Here is a 17,850-nt window from a genome sequence, read left to right as displayed (position 1 = left end):
ACAGAGGGATGACTATGTGAAGAGGCAGCAGCAGGATGGCCATGTGCAAGTCAAAAAGAGAGGCCTCAGGAGAAGTTAAAACTCTGAGAAAATAAATATTTGTTGTTTAAGCTACTCAGTCTGTGGTATTTTGTTATGGCAGCCCTAGCAAACTAATATGGATGCTAAAATGATGAACAAGTCCACCATTTAATTAATCTTGAAAAACACATGGGAATATAGAAGTGGATATACTGTGGATCATGGAGCAATAAATCCCAACTCATAAAATGGAGAAAATCAAACCTCATGGTGGGAAGGTGTGACATAAAAAATTTGAAAAAGCCCCAAAAGTGATTATGAATTTCCTTCTCTTCTCACTTATAAACACTATCTTAGACCTAACCATATGCAAAAGTGCGCATAAATGAGGGCAAGGTTAGGTCACTGTTTCTCTTGGCCAGTCAACTAGTTGTATTCATACTTTTCTTTTTCCACTCAATGAAAGGGACACTTTATTGAGGCTCCAGGGCCATGGGGCCTGGGCAGGAGGCTGCCCTCCGAGGAAGGAAGAGCCTTATTTGACCTTCTTCTTGGGGCGCAGGTTGTTGGTGTGGCCACACTTCTTCTTGCGGCAACTGACAGCACAGGGGTGCAGGCGAGCATAGCACTTATGGCAGATCATCTTGTTTCAGTTGTATTTCTAGGCGAGCTGGCAGAGTGAAGGCTCAATAATGCCACCTCACAGGCGCAGCACCAGGTGCGGGGTGGGCTGTTTCTGGATGTTGTAGTCTGAGAGAGTGCGGCCATCCTCCAGCTGTTTGCCAGCAAATATCAGACGCTGCTGGTCAGGTGGGATACCCTCCTTGTCTTGAATTTTGGCATTGACATTCTCAATGGTGTCACTGGGCTCGACCTCAAGGGTGATGGTCTTGCCCGTGAGGGTCTTCACAAAGATCTGCATCTCTGTGTTTGCAGCTTGGCCGCCTCGCTGAAGTAAAAGAGGATGGCGGTTCTATTCATACTTTTATATCAAGGTCATATACAGACAATTTCACCAAGTAGAGTATAAAAACATTATTACTAGTGATCTGAGTTACGTGCAACATTGGAATGGATACCACTCATTTCCTTCTACGGACCTCCAAAATTCTATGCCAATTTACCATTAACTTTCTCTTTCTTCTCAATTATAAATTCTCCACCTTATTAAAAGACATGGCTCTGACAATTCCACGTTTCAGCTGCCCAGTGTGTTCCCATCCACTTCACCTTTTAAATGTGTTTAAAGCATTAACAATAGATTGTGTTTCACCCTAGAGACAGCTGGGTTTCAAAGAGAGGTAAAATGTTTCATAATCTCACTCTATTGTCCAAGACAAATGTGCTATTGTATTACATGTGAAATGTCATCTTTGAAGTCTGTTGAGGGTGTGCTGTGAGGTGAGCCATCTGGAAAACACAGTGTAGACCGAAAAATAATTATAAGCCAGTTTATTACTTTTTTCCAGTTAAGCCTACCATGACATCTGATAAAAAAAAAAAACACTATGTAGTATAAAGGGTAAAAAGACTCTGAAATCGCAAAAGTTATACCCACCTCCAACAATGATTAGCTAGTATACAAGTCACTCAACTTCTCTGATCCTTTTGGCTTGTCTGTAAAATTGAAATATGGACACATGCCACAGAGGAGTTTTATGAGTGTTAAATGAAACAACAGTTGTAGAGCACTTGGTACAGAGTACACAATAAGTTTGATTTCTCTTCTCTTCTTCCAAATATAGACTATATAATATTCTTTATACAGAGAATATTAGATAAAATCCAATCATATTTGAAAACCAGGTTGAGCAGGTTGGTTTTTCAAAGAAATTCACTGAGCTTCCATAATGTCATTTCTATCTGACGGGAGAAAAGGGGCTTTGGAAGATCAAGTGTGAAGCTTTAGAATTCTGTCTGGAGCTGGTTAGGACCACCCAGGCATGAGTATAAGTAAAGCGCTGTCCGTGGTGCTAGTAAGCGCGAATGCCCCCGGCAACATTTTCCCTACCCAAAGCTGTTTTTCATTCAGTCAACTTGCTTCGCTAAGCTCACACATCTGCCTCGTGGAAGATTCTCAGTCATTCTACTTAGTCATTGGTTCTTTCCCTATCACCATTCTTTATGTCCCCCTCAAAGAAAAACATTATCTTCTATTTCCTTATCAACTCCAAACAGCTTTCATTTTTCAGACATATTTACTACCTAAGAAAATGACTCAGGAATTGGCTCAGATATCTTGTCCTAACTTTTCTGATAAGTTTCAGAGAAACTCAAAGGTCAAAGCAAGAGCATAAGAGTAAAAGGTAGAGAAATTAAGAGACTGAAGACTAGGAAATGGGGGTTGGATGGCAAAGAAAAAGAAATTGTTATTAATGCTACCTGGTTCCCTTCCCTGTCCAGGTGGATTTCAGCTCTGTTGAAGCTCTGTCAGTAGATTTTCAGCCCTAACCACCACTTCCATGGGCCCCACTGCCTTTAAAAGAAAGAGATTTCTTTAATTCTACAGGGATTTGGGGGATGAGGAGTCAGAGCCAAGGTATCCTAAAAAAAAACATGTGAAGACTCTCATTTTGCAATATACAAGCAATTGCCCTCCTGTTAAGAGTTTGTCTTCCTCAGCACTCTGAACCAAAATGATTCTGTAAACAAAAATTGTTCACTTTTAGGAGAGGTCCACTTATGCACTTCCTTACCAAAGTTTTTAGGCAACAAATCCATAACTTGTGGTTCTCTTCCTATCCAAGGTTGCATGCGCTGAAATGTTTTAAATATTTAAAGTAATAAATATTGATTCAAACTCACCTAGGAAGATTGCGAAGGGGAAAAAAAGCAGTTGGCATTTAGATCTTCAGAAGAGAATTTAATGACAGGTTCAGCCTGTTTAATGACAAGCCCAGCACCACACCCCTCTCTTATGATGTCTCATTATTACTGCATAAATTTCCTTTATTATTCACGATAAATAAAAATAAGATACTTGACAAAGTGGGTTTAAATAGGTAAGAATGCAAACAAAGATTTACTGTACAAATATGATGAAACTCAGATCTCAGATTCTTAAAGTATAATTTTTTTTGTCTTATGTAGCCAGGTTGCCACTCTCAATCTCGAACTAGTTTTTTTCTCTTTTAAAGGTTGTATCCATAATGCAAAAATGGAAAGAACTAAAAAGCACATGCAAAACATGATTCTCGGGATTTTTCTCTATTTTTATGGTTGACTAATTCAAATAGAAAGACACATCCAAGAGAAAATTGCTAAGGTTGATACAAGTTATGAAACTTGTGAAGTTCAAGTGCTGCCTGGGAATGAATTTAACTTGTATGACAGGTGCAGAGCTGTCGCTTTCAGACATCTGAAGAAAGACGGAGTTATTTTGAATGCCTTTCTCTCGGCCACAAGGGAGCCACCAACGTCTCCACAGTGAAACCAACTGGCCTAAGGCTGAAGGAACAGTAATCCTCTGCTCCGCCTACTGGGGATTAGGAGCTGAGGGCAGTGGTCAACACTCCCAAAATATTAGCCTTGGCTTTACTGGACATCCAGCGAGCAGTGCAGCCGGCATTTCTGGCGGCTCCCTGGCTCAGTCTCTGGCGCATGCGTCCCAGCACCTTTGGGCAGGCTTCCCCGCCCTCGTGACGCGTCGGCCCGGGCCTGGCCTCCCGGCGAGCACAGCGGACAGGGGGCGGAGCCTAAGGGGGTGGGGAGACGCCGGCCCCTTGGCCCAGCTGAAATCGGAATTCTTTGCCGGCTGGCTCCCCACTCTGCCAGAACGAGGCGGGGCAGTGAGGACTCTGCGACGCGTCCGCACCCTGCGGCCAGAGCGGCTTTGAGCTCGGCTGCGGCCGCGCTAGGCGCTTTTTCCCAGAAGCAATCCAGTCGCGCCCGCTGGTTCTTGAGCGCCAGGAAAAGCCCGGAGCTAACGACCGGCCGCTCGGCCATTGCACGGGGCCCCAAGCCGCAGAAGGACGGCGGGAGGGTAATGAAGCTGAGCCCAGCTCTCCTAGGAAGGGGAGAGTGTGCCGGAGCAGCGTGGGAAAGAAGGGAGGAGTGTCGTTAAGTTTACGGCCAACGGTGGATTATCCGGGCCGCTGCGCGTCTGGGGGCTGCGGAATGCGCGAGGAGAACAAGGGCATGCCCAGTGGGGGCGGCAGCGATGAGGGCCTGGCCAGCGCCGCGGCGCGGGGACTAGTGGAGAAGGTGCGACAGCTCCTGGAAGCCGGCGCGGATCCCAACGGAGTCAACCGCTTCGGGAGGCGCGCGATCCAGGTAGCTGGGGCCCCAGGGCCTCGCCGGCAGGGGGCGCGCGAACGCGGGGCGCCGCCTCGGCGGATCGGGGCTGGAACCTAGATCGCCAATGTAGATTTATACAGGAGCCTCCGTTGGCCGGAGGTGTGCATTCCACGCGTAAAACAGGCTTTTACCCAGCAAAAATCCTAAAGAGAGACATTGAAAAACCCACTGTTTAAGCTTTTTTTAGTGGTTTTTGTTCTGCCATCTCATGATCAGAGATGCAAGAAATAGACTAAATTGGGGAGAAAAGGAGAAAAGGAAAGGTTATTTAGGGAGGAAGATTATCTTGTCTGTCTGCTTTCAACGATAAAGATAAGTAAACTATAAGTTACACATTCTAGATTGGATTTAAGGAATTCCACAAAATCATAGTACATGGAAAAAAATCAATGTAAACTTCTAAGCTACTATATGAAATCTGTTGTATTGTTTTCTCATAGAGGCTAATTGAATTCCAAGGAATGAGACGGGATTCCTCAACCACAGTACTTAGTATTTTTTATGTTAACAATGTCTTATGAGTGATGCATAAGAGAAAAAATACATAGTTCTATAGGTTTCTCATTCTTTAATTATCATACTCAGTGCCCATATTACAAAAATATTCCTGCAGCAACTGTTAGGTCCTTTTTGAATGGCAAAGGATCTTCATAAATAATGCATCCTTATCTTCATTGTTAAAATACACTTATTCAATGTTTAACTACGAATCCTGCTTTAATAAGTACTGATATTTTTAATTTCTTTTACAATCTAGGACAATGCTTTTGTACTTTACCGTTGGCTATTGGTCATATTCAGTACACACCTCACTATCACCCTCCAAAACTAAGCTAATATTAAGGGATCTTGTTAATAGTGTAGATTTTGAAGAAGTGTTCATTTCTTTTGAATTCTTAGAATAATGATATAACAAATAAGGGATTTTTAAAGGAGCAAAAATATTGTAAAGTGCTTCTTAAAAACTTAAAATTCTATTAATTATAAAAACAAGTTATATATGTAATTCACCATTTTCTGAAATACTAAGAACAGCTATTTTCCCCTCTTTTTTCTATGTAAAATATCCTTACATCACTAGTAGATATAACTTACCACGGTTTTTAAGAGATGAAATGAACATTTCTAATATTAATGAAACACGCCAACAAAACATGAGAAGTATACTGCCTTTCAATTAAATGGTATATTTTAAAGTACATAAACCCATAACAAATAACTCGATTTTAGACTTAGACAGTTACCAAAAATTGTCTTATAATTAACTTAAAATATGACAGCAAATGTTTTCATAATGTTCATGTACACAAATGGCTGCTATAGGATTACTCCTGCAAAACATCATTTTTTCTAAGTTATGCATAATCCTGATTGACTGCTAACATCCGAGCTCTATTTATTTATTTATTTATTTATTTATTTATTTATTTATTTATTTTATGGTTTTTGAGATGAGGCCTCACTCTGTCGGACAGGCTGGAGTGCAGTGGCGCAATCTCAGCTCACTGCAACGTCTTCCAGGATGCAAGCAATTCTCCTGCCTCAGTCTCCTGAGTTGCTGGGACTACAGGCACGCCCCACCATGCCCAGCTAATTTTTTTTTTGTGTAGTAGAGACGGGATTTCACCATGTTGGCCAGGCTGGTCTCGAACTCCTGACCTCAGGTGATCCGCCTGCTTTGGCCTCCCAAAGTGCTGGGATTACAGGCATAAGCCACTGTGCCTGGCCCAAGCTCTTTTTATATAGCAAAATATTTACTGTTTAACATTTTTAAATCTTAGCTATTATAAAATCCTGTAGTGTATAAATATAGTTTTATGTCACATTAAAAATATTACAGTCTAAATTTAAAATGATAGAACTGTTAAGGAAAAATCATTTATTATAATTTTACAAGATTTTGCATGATTTAACTTATTTTCCCTTCTAATCTCCAACTTTGGCTCAAATTATCACACTACAATCCAGTTATGAGCACAGACACATGACAAACAGAAGCCTTCCACACGGGATTTGCTATGAGAACTAAATAAATTTAAAAAAAAAAGAAAAAAACTTAGTTGTTTATTTTCTCCCCTAAACCATTACTCCCAACTTCTAACAAACAGTAGTTGACTACCTAATAAATATTTGTAGACCTGGATTATGGAGGAGGGGTCAGCAAGGCAAATAATTTAAAACTTCAAAAGCCGAATAAATTTAACTCTGCCCATAAATCATTTAACAAAATAGATTCCCATGTTCCAATGGAAATCAAGATTTGTTTTTCCATAATGATGATCATCACTTTACCATCAACTTTCTTGTCTCTGCACGTTTAGAGAATAAAATGGCATTTAATTTGTACTGAGTAGAGTATAACCTGAAGGTGGGGTGGGAAAGCGGATTGCATCAGCAAATGAAGAAACACCAGACACCAGAGACCTGAACACCTCTGCACTGGGTGAATACTTTACAAATAGGTGTTTCTTTAAATGGCTCCACCTGCCCTGCCCCGGCCGGCATCTCCCATACCTGCCCTCACCCTGGCTCTGACCACTCTGCTCTCTCTGGCAGGTCATGATGATGGGCAGCGCCCGCGTGGCGGAGCTGCTGCTGCTCCACGGCGCGGAGCCCAACTGCGCAGACCCCGCCACTCTCACCCGACCGGTGCATGATGCTGCCCGGGAGGGCTTCCTGGACACGCTGGTGGTGCTGCACAGGGCCGGGGCGCGGCTGGACGTGCGCGATGCCTGGGGTCGTCTGCCCGTGGACCTTGCCGAGGAGCGGGGCCACCGCGACGTTGCAGGGTACCTGCGCGCGGCCACGGGGGACTGACGCCAGGTTCCGCAGCCGCCCACAACGACTTTATTTTCTTACCCAATTTCCCACCCCCACCCACCTAATTCGGTGAAGGCTGCCAACGGGGAGCGGCGGAAAGCCTTAAGCCTGCAAGCCTGTCTGAGACTCACAGGAAGGAGGAGCCGACCGGGAATAACCTTCCATACATTTTTTTTCTTTGTCTTATCTGGCCCTCGACACTCACCATGAAGCGAAACACGGAGAATCAGATTTCCAGGGATATTTCGGAGTGTGTGACATTCCAGGGGTCGTTTGCTTTTCAGGGTTTTCTGAGGGAAAGTGCATATGAAATCCTTGACCGGCCCTGGTGGCTACGAATCTTCCGATGGATGAATCTCCCACTCCAGCGCTGAGTGGGAGAAGGCAGTGATTAGCACTTGGGTGGGGGCAGTCGATGCGTTCACTCCACTGTCTGCTGAGGAGTTATGGTGAACCCACAACTTAGGCCCTGGCAGCAGAAAGGAAAACCTGAAGACTGAGGACAAAGTGGACGAGGGCCGAGGTGGGCTTCAGTAAGGGCCCGGCGGCGTTTTAGTTTGGGCGCATGGCAAGTCACATGCGAAACGACACTCTGGAAGCCCTGGAGACCCGCGCCCAACTCCACCAGATAGCAGAGGGGTAAGACAGGATGTGCAAGCGACGACAGATGCTAAAATCCCTGGATCACGACGCTGCAGAGTACCTATGCACAGGGTGCTGGCCTTTGCTCTTACTACACTGAGGAGAGATTCCCGCGGGTTCCGGAGGCAGACTACACAGGATGAGGTGGTGGAGGGCGTGAGAGCAATTGTAACGGTTAACTGTAACGTTTTCTTTCATACACACACACACACACACACACACACGCACACACACGCACACGCACACACACATGCTAGGATGCGGAAATCCCCTTATGACTTGCTACTTTTTGATTTTGTGATATTTTGTACTTTTTAGTTGTTCAGCAACTGTCTTATTTAATGGGGAGATTTTAAGTAATATTATAACTAGTGGCTCTCAGTTAAAATGTGAGGAAGAACTACAGCTCTTAAATGTAGCAATAGCACTGTTGCAAATTCAGTGCAAACGCCTAGATTGCTTGCTTCTTAACCTATTTATTTCTTTGTTAAATTTTTCTGATTGTTTCTTTTATAGAGTGTCTCAGGGTGCAGAGGTCAGACTAAGAAATATTCCAAATGTCTTTTAGAAGATAGATGCACTTATGCAGTAAATTGTCTTGGGATATTTCCCAAAAGATTGCTGAAAAAATAGATTGAGTATAAAAACTTGAAAATATATGATGGCTCGTGGGACGTCCTACTGTCACTGAACAAACTAAAGGTGCACTGCTTTGGGATTTAATTTCCAGGATTGCTTGATCATTATATCATTGGAACAACTGATACTTCACTGCTTTAATAAAGAATTAACAGAGATTGAACTCCAAGAGGTGGGTAATTTAGTTTAAAAATATATGTTCATGTTAGGAGATATACCTAATGCTAAATGACGAGTTAATGGGTGCAGGAAATCAACATGGCACATGGATACATATGTAACAAACCTGCACATTGTGCACAAGTACCCTAAAACCTAAAGTATAATAATAATAAATTAATTAATTAAAAAAAAATATATATATATATGTTCATGGATTTACCACTAACTCCTGAGAAATGTTAAAGGTTCACAGGGGTTCCCTTCTCTCAACGTTTGTAATAATTGCTCATAAGCAATACCAGCAACTCATAAAAACTGCTTACATATGCCATAGAAAATTAAACACAAAATGTATACATGTATTATGCTTCTAAATGCTCATTCTACTAGATACACATTTAAAAGAGAAAAAAGGAACAGAAACAAGTAATTCGAGAGTGGAGACTTATAAGAAGGAGTACATTTGAGTTGAATACACAAATCTTTACTTCTCTACCAATTCCTATTCCCAAAATGAACATATTACTGGGGAAAGTTAGTTGAGAATAAGAGCATATGTTATTGGGGAAAGGATATGTTTATTGACACATAATCTGTGCCAGGTATGCATTAAAATATATTTTCTAATTTAATATTTAAACCTGAGAGATAAGTATTGTTTCCCAGATGAGGACAATGAGGCAAAGAAATATCAAGTAACTTGCCAAAGGTCACAAGATACTCATTCCATGGATGCACAAAGTAAGTGCATCTAGTTCCAAAGCTGATTATGGTTGTCTTGCTTTTCTTCCCATTGTACCAGCTTGTCATCCAAAATCATGAATGATACACATGAAGATAACTTTAAAAAAAAAAAAAAAGCAGAAATACACAATGATCTTTGTTGTAAGTTCCTAAGGTGGCTTTTCTTTCTCTAACTTCTAGTAAATATAAACAGCTTGTTTGAAAACTATTTTAAAATGTCAACAATATGGAGAATAACCCCCCCCCAACACACCTATAAAAACCCAAATTTTTGGAACAAAGATAATGGAACCTCCATTTTCAAACTGAAGCACAGGGACAGAAAATATATTTCTAGTTATCACTTAAGCACTCAATCATTAGAGGCTACAAGAATAATATTTTTAAAGTTATAGTATTTTACAATTACTAGAAAACATTCTATATAAAAGAAGTCAGTTGATAATTTAAAATCTCCTGTTTGGTTTATAAAATCCCTTAATTTGACCTCTATATCTTAAATTCCAAGATGTTTAAATTTGCTAGTTGCATTATACTGGGTCATGAAAAATTATCCCTTGAAATAGATATGAAACATGATACTTCATTTCTAGTTTAAATAACTTGTGGAATCTTTCCTAATGACAACCTGATATTAAGAGAAACTAAAGAAAATGTTATTGTGGATCCCACAGTACTATATTACACTTTTTTTGTTTTGTTAGTTTGTTTGATATAAAGCAAACCTAAAACATTATTGGGTATCAATTACCACCTGGTTGTATTGAAATAGTAACTTACCAATGCCATGTAAAAATTAATTCCATTTTCAAAGCCACCTGGCAGACAGGTTTAGCTGTTTCATCAGAAGCCTAATATATACTGTTAAATTTGTTAAGGATTTCACTTTGAAGGATACATGCAAAAACATATAGTTACTATTTTCATGAGTCCTGCTTCTGGCTCCATTGTAGAATTACAGAAAATTAAGTATACCTGTTAAGTTCATATCCAAACCTAAGACATTACCAAGGTTTGTACAAATTCTGCTACCTGACATTTATTCCAACAAGATCTGGAAAGTTAAATAAATTTATAAATTTAATAACATTCATTTGGCTTCATTTTTGTCTTTTATTTTTCACCTAAGTGGATGAATTTTTTAAAGGGTGTTTTGCTGTTAAAGCAAAATCTATGTAAAATTTTCTGTGCCTTAAATGGTTAAAATTAGTAATTTCATAACTAAGGAATGAAACAGTTTCAAGAGGAGAGCTCGAGACTGATAAAACCCCAAACGCCTCTGGGAAAATGTATACTTAGGAATACTTTCATGACATTTTATTTCCCTAGTATGCAAGCACAATACTGTGTCCAGCACCAAATAATTTATTGTATGAAGCTAGGTAACTGACCTTCAGCAAATGCATACAAATACTAATTTCATTTACACTTATATTGAGATTGCCCTCCCTTTTTTGAAAATATTAACACACTGTGTGCATTGATATGTAATAGTCAGTAGGGTTCTTTTTTTTCTTTTTGCTGATTCTATAATTACTCCCTCAATTATTTTAAACAGTGAAACATAAACTCATTTTCTTTTTATGCTTTACCAGAGACGGATTTTTTAAATCATAGAGCATAATTTTTACAATGTTCAATACATTGCCACTCTCAAAAGTGGAGCAAGTAGAACTCATGATATGCAAAACTTAGAGACATTATCTGAAGAAGCACTCATGTGAACTGCCTTCTGGGGCAAATGTGAAAGCCAGTATCTTCTAAAGTACAACGAGGTCTGCCCTTATGTTTTATGTCAGCAACTAATCATAACCAAATTCTGACACGTTTACTAGATTTTCAGTATTAACAGAAACTGTCTAGTTATTTGATGAAAACTTGGAGAATAATGCTTAGGTTGGTGTAGTTCACAGTGTTCAATTACTAAGCTACAAAGAAATACCTAGATACACAATCACATATATATGAAAATAAGACAATTTTAATTTTAGAAATTACTTAAAAGGGCAACAACATTTGAGCCTCAGTACTTTCAATATCTTCCTAGTCTACTTATAACGACAGGAAAGAAAGAGGGAATGAAGAAAAGTGAAACTAGGACTTGACTGGAAGATAGAAGACCTAGATTCCCACATTGGTTCCTTAACTAATTCAATATATGAGTGCTAACTCATGTAACTTTACTACTATCCTTCATACCTGAAAAGTTTCTATAAAACTTTTCTCAATTTCAGCTATCCAAATGAAATTACTCCTTTCTTGCCTCTTAAATTCCCTACTCAGAAGATTTTAATGTCATTCCTTGCATAAGGAAAAAAATACCTCATTTTACAGAAACACAGTAACTTTCACATATAGGCCCTATTAATTACATAATAAAAGAAAATTTGAAATAACACTAGTGCCACTAATTAATAATATGCAATTGGCACGGATTGTACATTAAGCACAGTAATGTAAATTAATGTATGGGTCAAAAAGCACCAAGCCTGACTTACTAATTTGCGGTGTGAACTAAATATAAAACAAAGAGTTTGCTGGAAAAAGAACTAAGAACAATGTATTAAGATGACATGCTGACTACCTTGCAGCTATTCACATTACACTAGAGGTTTACAAAGGACCCCAAACACCTATTAATCCACTTCACACTCAGAAGCCCCTGGCATTGGACTTCCAGTAGATACATGGAGTCAGCTCTGGCACAGAAAATATTTTACAACAGAGTTCCACTCAAAACTTTAAGACCAATTACAGTAAGTAAACCATGTCTTATTTCTTATATTTGGCCTCCATCCCAAATGCATAATCTATCTATCCTCTCATTATCAATGTTCTCTATTTATGATGTTGTTGGGGCTACTTCCTCTGAACCCTGTCTTATGTGACCTCTGGGTCTCCATTCCATTTTAAACAAATTCCCATCTGCCTTCTATCTGTACACAAATGCTTCCATCCCCTTGGCTAAAACCTTTTAGTCTTGGCTAAAAACTGGGTCTTCCTGATAATTCCATTCCACTTCTTTCTGCACCAGATACTAGGTACTGAGCTATGGATAACAGAGTAGGAGTCAGGACCAAGAATGGGTGTCTGGTATCTAGGTAGCTCTCAATGTAATCCCAAACCAAATATGTAAGGATAATCCATTGTTCTTCAGGTTTCTCTCTTCTCTTAGTATAAATAAGATACTTGCATTTTTCTTTAATTAAGCTGCAAGTACTGTTATTGTTTATTATATATTTTAGAATATATTTATAAGCAATAATACACAAACATAAAAGAAGAAACCGTTTCTTCTGTTCACAAACCCACAGACAAGTCAGCAGATTATTGTCAACACAGAGTTTTCTTCTGGAGAGTGACTATTGGAAAGATGTATATGGCATGGCTTCTCATTCCATCTGAGTTCTGAGTTTCTAAGCTCTATCACCTTTCCTAGGGCACAGAGGTACCCTTTCACCATTCTCAGAATCTCCTGCCAAAGTGCCACCTATAATATTTTCTGAAAAACATTTGATCATCCTCTATTATTTGCTAATTTCTGGACTGCCTTTGAGAGTTAGACTTATCATAATAAGACTATTCCAAAATTAGTAGTTTCTAATATGTTTAAATACCACCATAAACAGAAAGATTTAAGGTCGTCCCCTTTCTAGGGAAGCATACCACTTTATTACACATTTGCTCCCAAGTATGTCTTATGTCTACAAGAATGGTGTTTGCCTCAGTAGTCATTTGAGGGCAACAAGTTTAAAACCCCTTCCATTTGAGAAAATTGTTTCTCAATCCTGACTCCATGTCAGAATCACCCATGAGGATGTTTTAACATTTAGACTTGTTGATCAGTTCCAGGTCTACAAAATTAGAATCTCTAGGTTTGAGCCCCAATATTCCTGTGGTTGTTATTTAATAATTCTTGCTCATGGTAAACTTTCAAACAGTCCAGAAAGCAAAAAGTAGTAAGCAAAAATCTGAAATTTTTCCTACCCTCATTCTTACTACCCAAAGGTAACCACTATTACAAATATTTAATCATCCTTCCAGAAATATATGTACATATAATTGCAAACATCTCTCCCCCAGCATGCATATTTGGAAAACATGAATGGGATCATACTATTCTGTCATTTGCTGTCTTTAATTAGCAATAGATCTTTGACAACTTCCATTGTCAATGCATATAGATGTACTTCATTATTTTTTATGGCTGCACAGTTTTGTATTTTATGAATGAGCCCTAACAACAACAACAAAAACAGTCTCCTCACAAGCATGTCAATCGTTTTTCTCTTTCTTGCAGTTTGTTTGCTAATACACACTGCTATAAAGAAACATTTCTGCATACTTATACAAGTTATCTGTAGCAATTTATATAGGAGTGAATTGCTTTAGCTGAAGTTACATATCTAAATGTGTCTGTGGGTGTAAAATCTATCCATATATACATATGTATCCATACATAAAATACATATATACATATGTATGTATATATATGTGTACATATGTGTGTACATCTTCCCATACTTACAGATATGTGTGTAAATATGTGTATATAAACATATGTATTATATATATGTTTCATACGTGAGTTATAGGAATAGAATTGCTGAGTCAAAGGGGGTATATAAGTATATAGATATATACACAAACATATACATATGAATAATATATATGTGTATATATATTTCCATACATTATTTGTGTGTGTCTTTACATACTTAAAATAGTGGAATAGCTGAGTCAAAGGGTACATATATGCACATACAGTTTTGATAGATATCTTAATGCTGCCTTTCAAAACAATTATGCCAGTTGTAATAGTAAGAGTGATTGTTTCCTGACAACTTTGTCAAAGTAGTCTTTTTTCTTTTTGCCACACTTGTGGTTATATGCCATTGTTTCTATTTACATTTGTTTATTAATGAGTAAGATTATCTTTTCATTTATTTTTTACCATTTGCACATATTCTACTATAAATTATTATATCCTTTGCCTTTTTTATTGGATTGTTGTTTTACGGGATTATGTGTTTATTTATATAGTCTAGTAATTAATCTTTTGACATATATGATCAAATAATTGTTTTTTATTCTTGCTTATGGTATCTTTTTTCTTATGACTTTGGGGTTTTGAGCTTGAGCATGTGCAATGTTAGGAAAGTTTCTCATGAAATTTGGATAATCAAGAGTTACCTAAGGGATAAAGCTAGCGTCATAGGACATTAAGTTGGGGGAGGAGGAGAACAAGACAAGAGATATTCAGTAAGATTTTTCTCTCCTATCTCTGCCTATGGAATGAATTTGCTGATCTAAAACAGAAAATTGTTTACCCCTGTTAAAAAAAACTCAAAATTAACTCAGGTTTTTAGGCCAGTGGAAGAGAACCCCAAAAACTTCCAATATTCAGTGATTTTGTCTGCGTAAGTGACCCACGATAACTCACTCCCCATTGACCCTGGCCTTTGGGACAACAGAAAAGGCACAAGGCTTGTAGCCCAAAGGCCTGCCTGATGATTCCAGCCCTGGCTCTTGCTGGCCATGAAGTGTTCAAGATTTGAGCCTTTCTAGGCCTCATTCTTTTCACCTGTAAAACAGGAGTAATAATCCCAATTTTGAAAGGCCACTGTGAGGATAAAATAAGTAATATAAGTGAAAGTACATGCTCAGTTCTTCATTATTAATTTTTTGAAGAGCACATAGCCAAAAGTCACTCTGAATTCCAAAAGTATTTGGAATACCACATACCCATTGTTATGCTAGAGAGTCATCTTCACCATTGTATTTTGCTGAGACTAATATTAAACTTAGAATTCCTCTGCATACTGCAACTGAAAGAGAACAGGTATTGGGCAGCGGCAGTGGGGGAAACCAAGATGGAATTTAGATGTTCAAATTTTAATATTTACATTTTTTGAACAGAGAGCTTACTATATAATCATCCTCTTATTCAGATGGCATTCCTCTGAAATAAGCAATTACCCTTATCCCTAGGTCTAGTTCCTTTGGAGAGAAAATGATTATACTTTGAGCTATATGGGTCCAATAAATAAAGATAGATTCCTCAATTTAAATTTGATCCTCAGAAAACTGAGGGTCAGAGAGCCCCCTCAGGCATGATGGGATAATGTGACGGTTAATTTGGTATGCCAACTTGGCTAGGCTGTGGTACCCAGTGTTTGAGTCAAACACCAGTCTAAATATTGCTGTGGAGGTACTTTTTAGATGTGATTAACATTTAAGTCAGTAGACTTTAAAAAGCAGATTATCCTCAATAATATGGGCGGCCCTCATCCAAGCAGTTGAAGAGCTTAAGAGAAATGACTGAGGTCCCTCAAGGAAGAAGAAATTCTGCTTCCAGATTGCCTTTGGATTCAATAACTCTTCCCTGGGTCTCCAATTTGTCAACCCCCACCATCTTCTGTGACAATTCCTTAAAATAAGTATTTTCTCTCTTTCTCTTTCTCTCTTTCTCTGTCCCTCCCTCTCTTTCTCTCCCCCACATATGTGTGTGTAGACATATAATGTATGTATGTATAAAATTGTATACACACACACAGTCATGTGCTGGATAACGATGCTTCAGTCAACCACAGTCACATATTGGTGGTGTCCCATAAGATTATAATGGAGGTGAAAAATTCCTATCCCCTAGTGATGTCATAGCTGTCCTAACGTTGTAGCACAACATACTACCTTTTCTATGTTTAGATATAAAACTACATTTTGTTACAATTATCTACAGTATTCAGTATAGTAACATGTTGTACAGGTTTGTAGCCTAGGAGCAATAGACCATACCATACAGCCTAGATGTATAATAGATTATACCATCTAGGTTTGTATATGATGTTTGCACAACAATGAAATCGCCTAAAGATACATGTCTGAGAATGTATCCCTGTTGTTAAGCAACCCCATGACTGTGTGTATATACATATACATATGTGTGGCACGCACACACACACAATTGGTTCTGTTTCCCTGGAGAACTGACTGATATAGATAGCGACTTCAAAAGATGTTTAATAAGTGTCTTTTCTCCTTTCCCCACCATGCTTTACTGCAAAAACTAGTTACATTGTCTAGGCCCAAGAAACTCCTCACCGCCCCCACTCCATTCCTCCAGTATCTTTAAATGACACTATGCTGGCATCCGACATCGTTTTTCTTCCAGGATGAACTAACCCTTTCTAAAGCGCCCTTCCTCTGTGGGACAGAAAACTTAATGCCCTCCTACAGAGGCGGAGGCCGGGTGAAGGTGGTGGTAGGAGGGGAATGCTGGGGGCGTGGCATAGGTGCACAGGAAGACGCATAAAAGGATCTGGTTCCCATGGAGCTGACATTCTACACAACAAACAAGTAAACAAATACATAACTAAAATAATCTCTTCGTCCTAAGTGCTATAAAGGAAAAAATCACGGTGGTATGAGGGTGCCTGAAAAGGGAAGCATTTCTGAGGAGGGGCTACTTCAGAAGAGACCTGAAGGAAAAAGAGCTAGATTTGTGAAGAGGGAGAAAGAGCAGCCATACTATACAGACAGGTGGCATGTGGCCCCAGCACAATGCACGGTGTTGGGTAAATTCTGAGTGAACTCTACCTACCGGGGAGATGCATTTGTAAATATCTAGATAGGTATTTAGAGTGGCTACCTAAGAGTGATCGCTAAATCTCACTTTTTCCAAAGGGCCCCGTTTTGTCTTGGGTTTGTACCGAGGTCCGGCAGCAACGTCAAGTGATGGGGCGGGGGATGGGGAAAGAGAAGTCTGCCGCTCCACTAGGCTACCGCACCGCCTTAAGTGGGTGGCTCACCCAGTGCAGGCCTCACTTTCCTCCCCTGTAAGGTCGGGGGGCTTGACGTCTGATCTGTAAGGCCCTGTCGGCTCACGCTGTGGTTCCACTTCTTCAACTAGGCCACTAGGCCCAAGCGCATGAACAGGAAGCCACCGAGAAGCGGGCCACATTTCCAGGTTCCCGGAGCTGGGCCTAGTCCCGTATCCTCTGGCACACACCCAGCCACTCAGGCCGCGGGTCCAGCCTGCGAAGTTTAGGACAGATCCAGGCAGACCACAGGCTCCGGGTCGGGGCACCGGGTCAGCGCGCCGGCCTGAAGGCGGCGTCCTGGGCTCGACTTCCCGCGCGCGGAGAGCCGGCGAGCCCGCGTCCGAGTTCCTGGACGAGAGCCGAGCCTCGCTTAGACCGCGCTCAGGACCCGGCTCCTCCGCATTCTCGGGCTGCCCCTGTGTCCTCGACTCACCCCTCCTTTCTGCCGCTCCTTCCTTTCCTTGCCCTGCTTTTACTGTTCTCAAACGGGACCGCTTTTCCTGTCTCCCAGCTGGAAAGGAGGAAAGGAGAGAGTCCAGAAAGGATCGGTGATGTGGAAGAAAAGGGGAGGAGGGGACATGGAGGGGGAGACCGGAGAGACAACGTACGCCGAGGAGTCAGGCGGCGGGATCAAGGGGTGTCGGGGTGTCTGGGCGCGGGGCAGAGCGTGGAGGCGGCTGCGGCCAACGGTCGCCAAGACAAC

General features: G+C 40.2%; 1 protein-coding gene, 1 long non-coding RNA gene and 1 pseudogene across 3 annotated transcripts in view; 1 reads left to right on the top strand and 2 right to left on the bottom strand.

Moving 5' to 3' along the window:
* LOC105738490 overlaps positions 1-17,850 on the bottom strand; it is a 126,843-nt gene that overhangs the window by 108,371 nt on the left and 622 nt on the right. The gene's annotated exons all lie outside the window — the stretch shown is intronic.
* LOC100586465 lies at positions 557-970 on the bottom strand (annotated as a pseudogene).
* Positions 3,788-8,581, top strand: CDKN2B (cyclin dependent kinase inhibitor 2B). 2 transcript variants are annotated; one of them, XM_003260360.4, is made up of 2 exons: positions 3,788-4,293; positions 6,874-8,581. In XM_003260360.4, the coding sequence occupies exons 1-2, from the start codon at positions 4,138-4,140 to the stop codon at positions 7,132-7,134; spliced, it is 417 nt and encodes a 138-aa protein (XP_003260408.1). In that variant the 5' UTR covers positions 3,788-4,137; the 3' UTR covers positions 7,135-8,581. The 2 variants fall into 2 exon arrangements, with proteins under 2 accessions (XP_003260408.1, XP_003260409.1); XM_003260361.3 differs by having other exon boundaries at positions 3,788-4,416; positions 6,874-7,134.

The sequence above is a fragment of the Nomascus leucogenys genome, chromosome 1a (genome assembly GCF_006542625.1).
Source record: "Nomascus leucogenys isolate Asia chromosome 1a, Asia_NLE_v1, whole genome shotgun sequence".
Taxonomy (NCBI): domain Eukaryota; kingdom Metazoa; phylum Chordata; class Mammalia; order Primates; family Hylobatidae; genus Nomascus; species Nomascus leucogenys.
The sequence above is the reverse complement of the archived record's forward strand: the minus strand, read 5'-3'. Positions and strand labels throughout refer to the sequence as shown.

What these genes read in the sequence shown, in the direction of transcription:
- CDKN2B (XM_003260360.4), top strand. Translation starts at nt 4,138, where the DNA reads ATGCGCGAGGAGAACAAGGGCATGCCCAGTGGGGGCGGCAGCGATGAG. An exon ending in TCGGGAGGCGCGCGATCCAG is followed by an intron (nt 4,294 to 6,873) that starts GTAGCTGGGGCC and finishes TCTCTCTGGCAG; the next exon opens with GTCATGATGATGGGCAGCGC.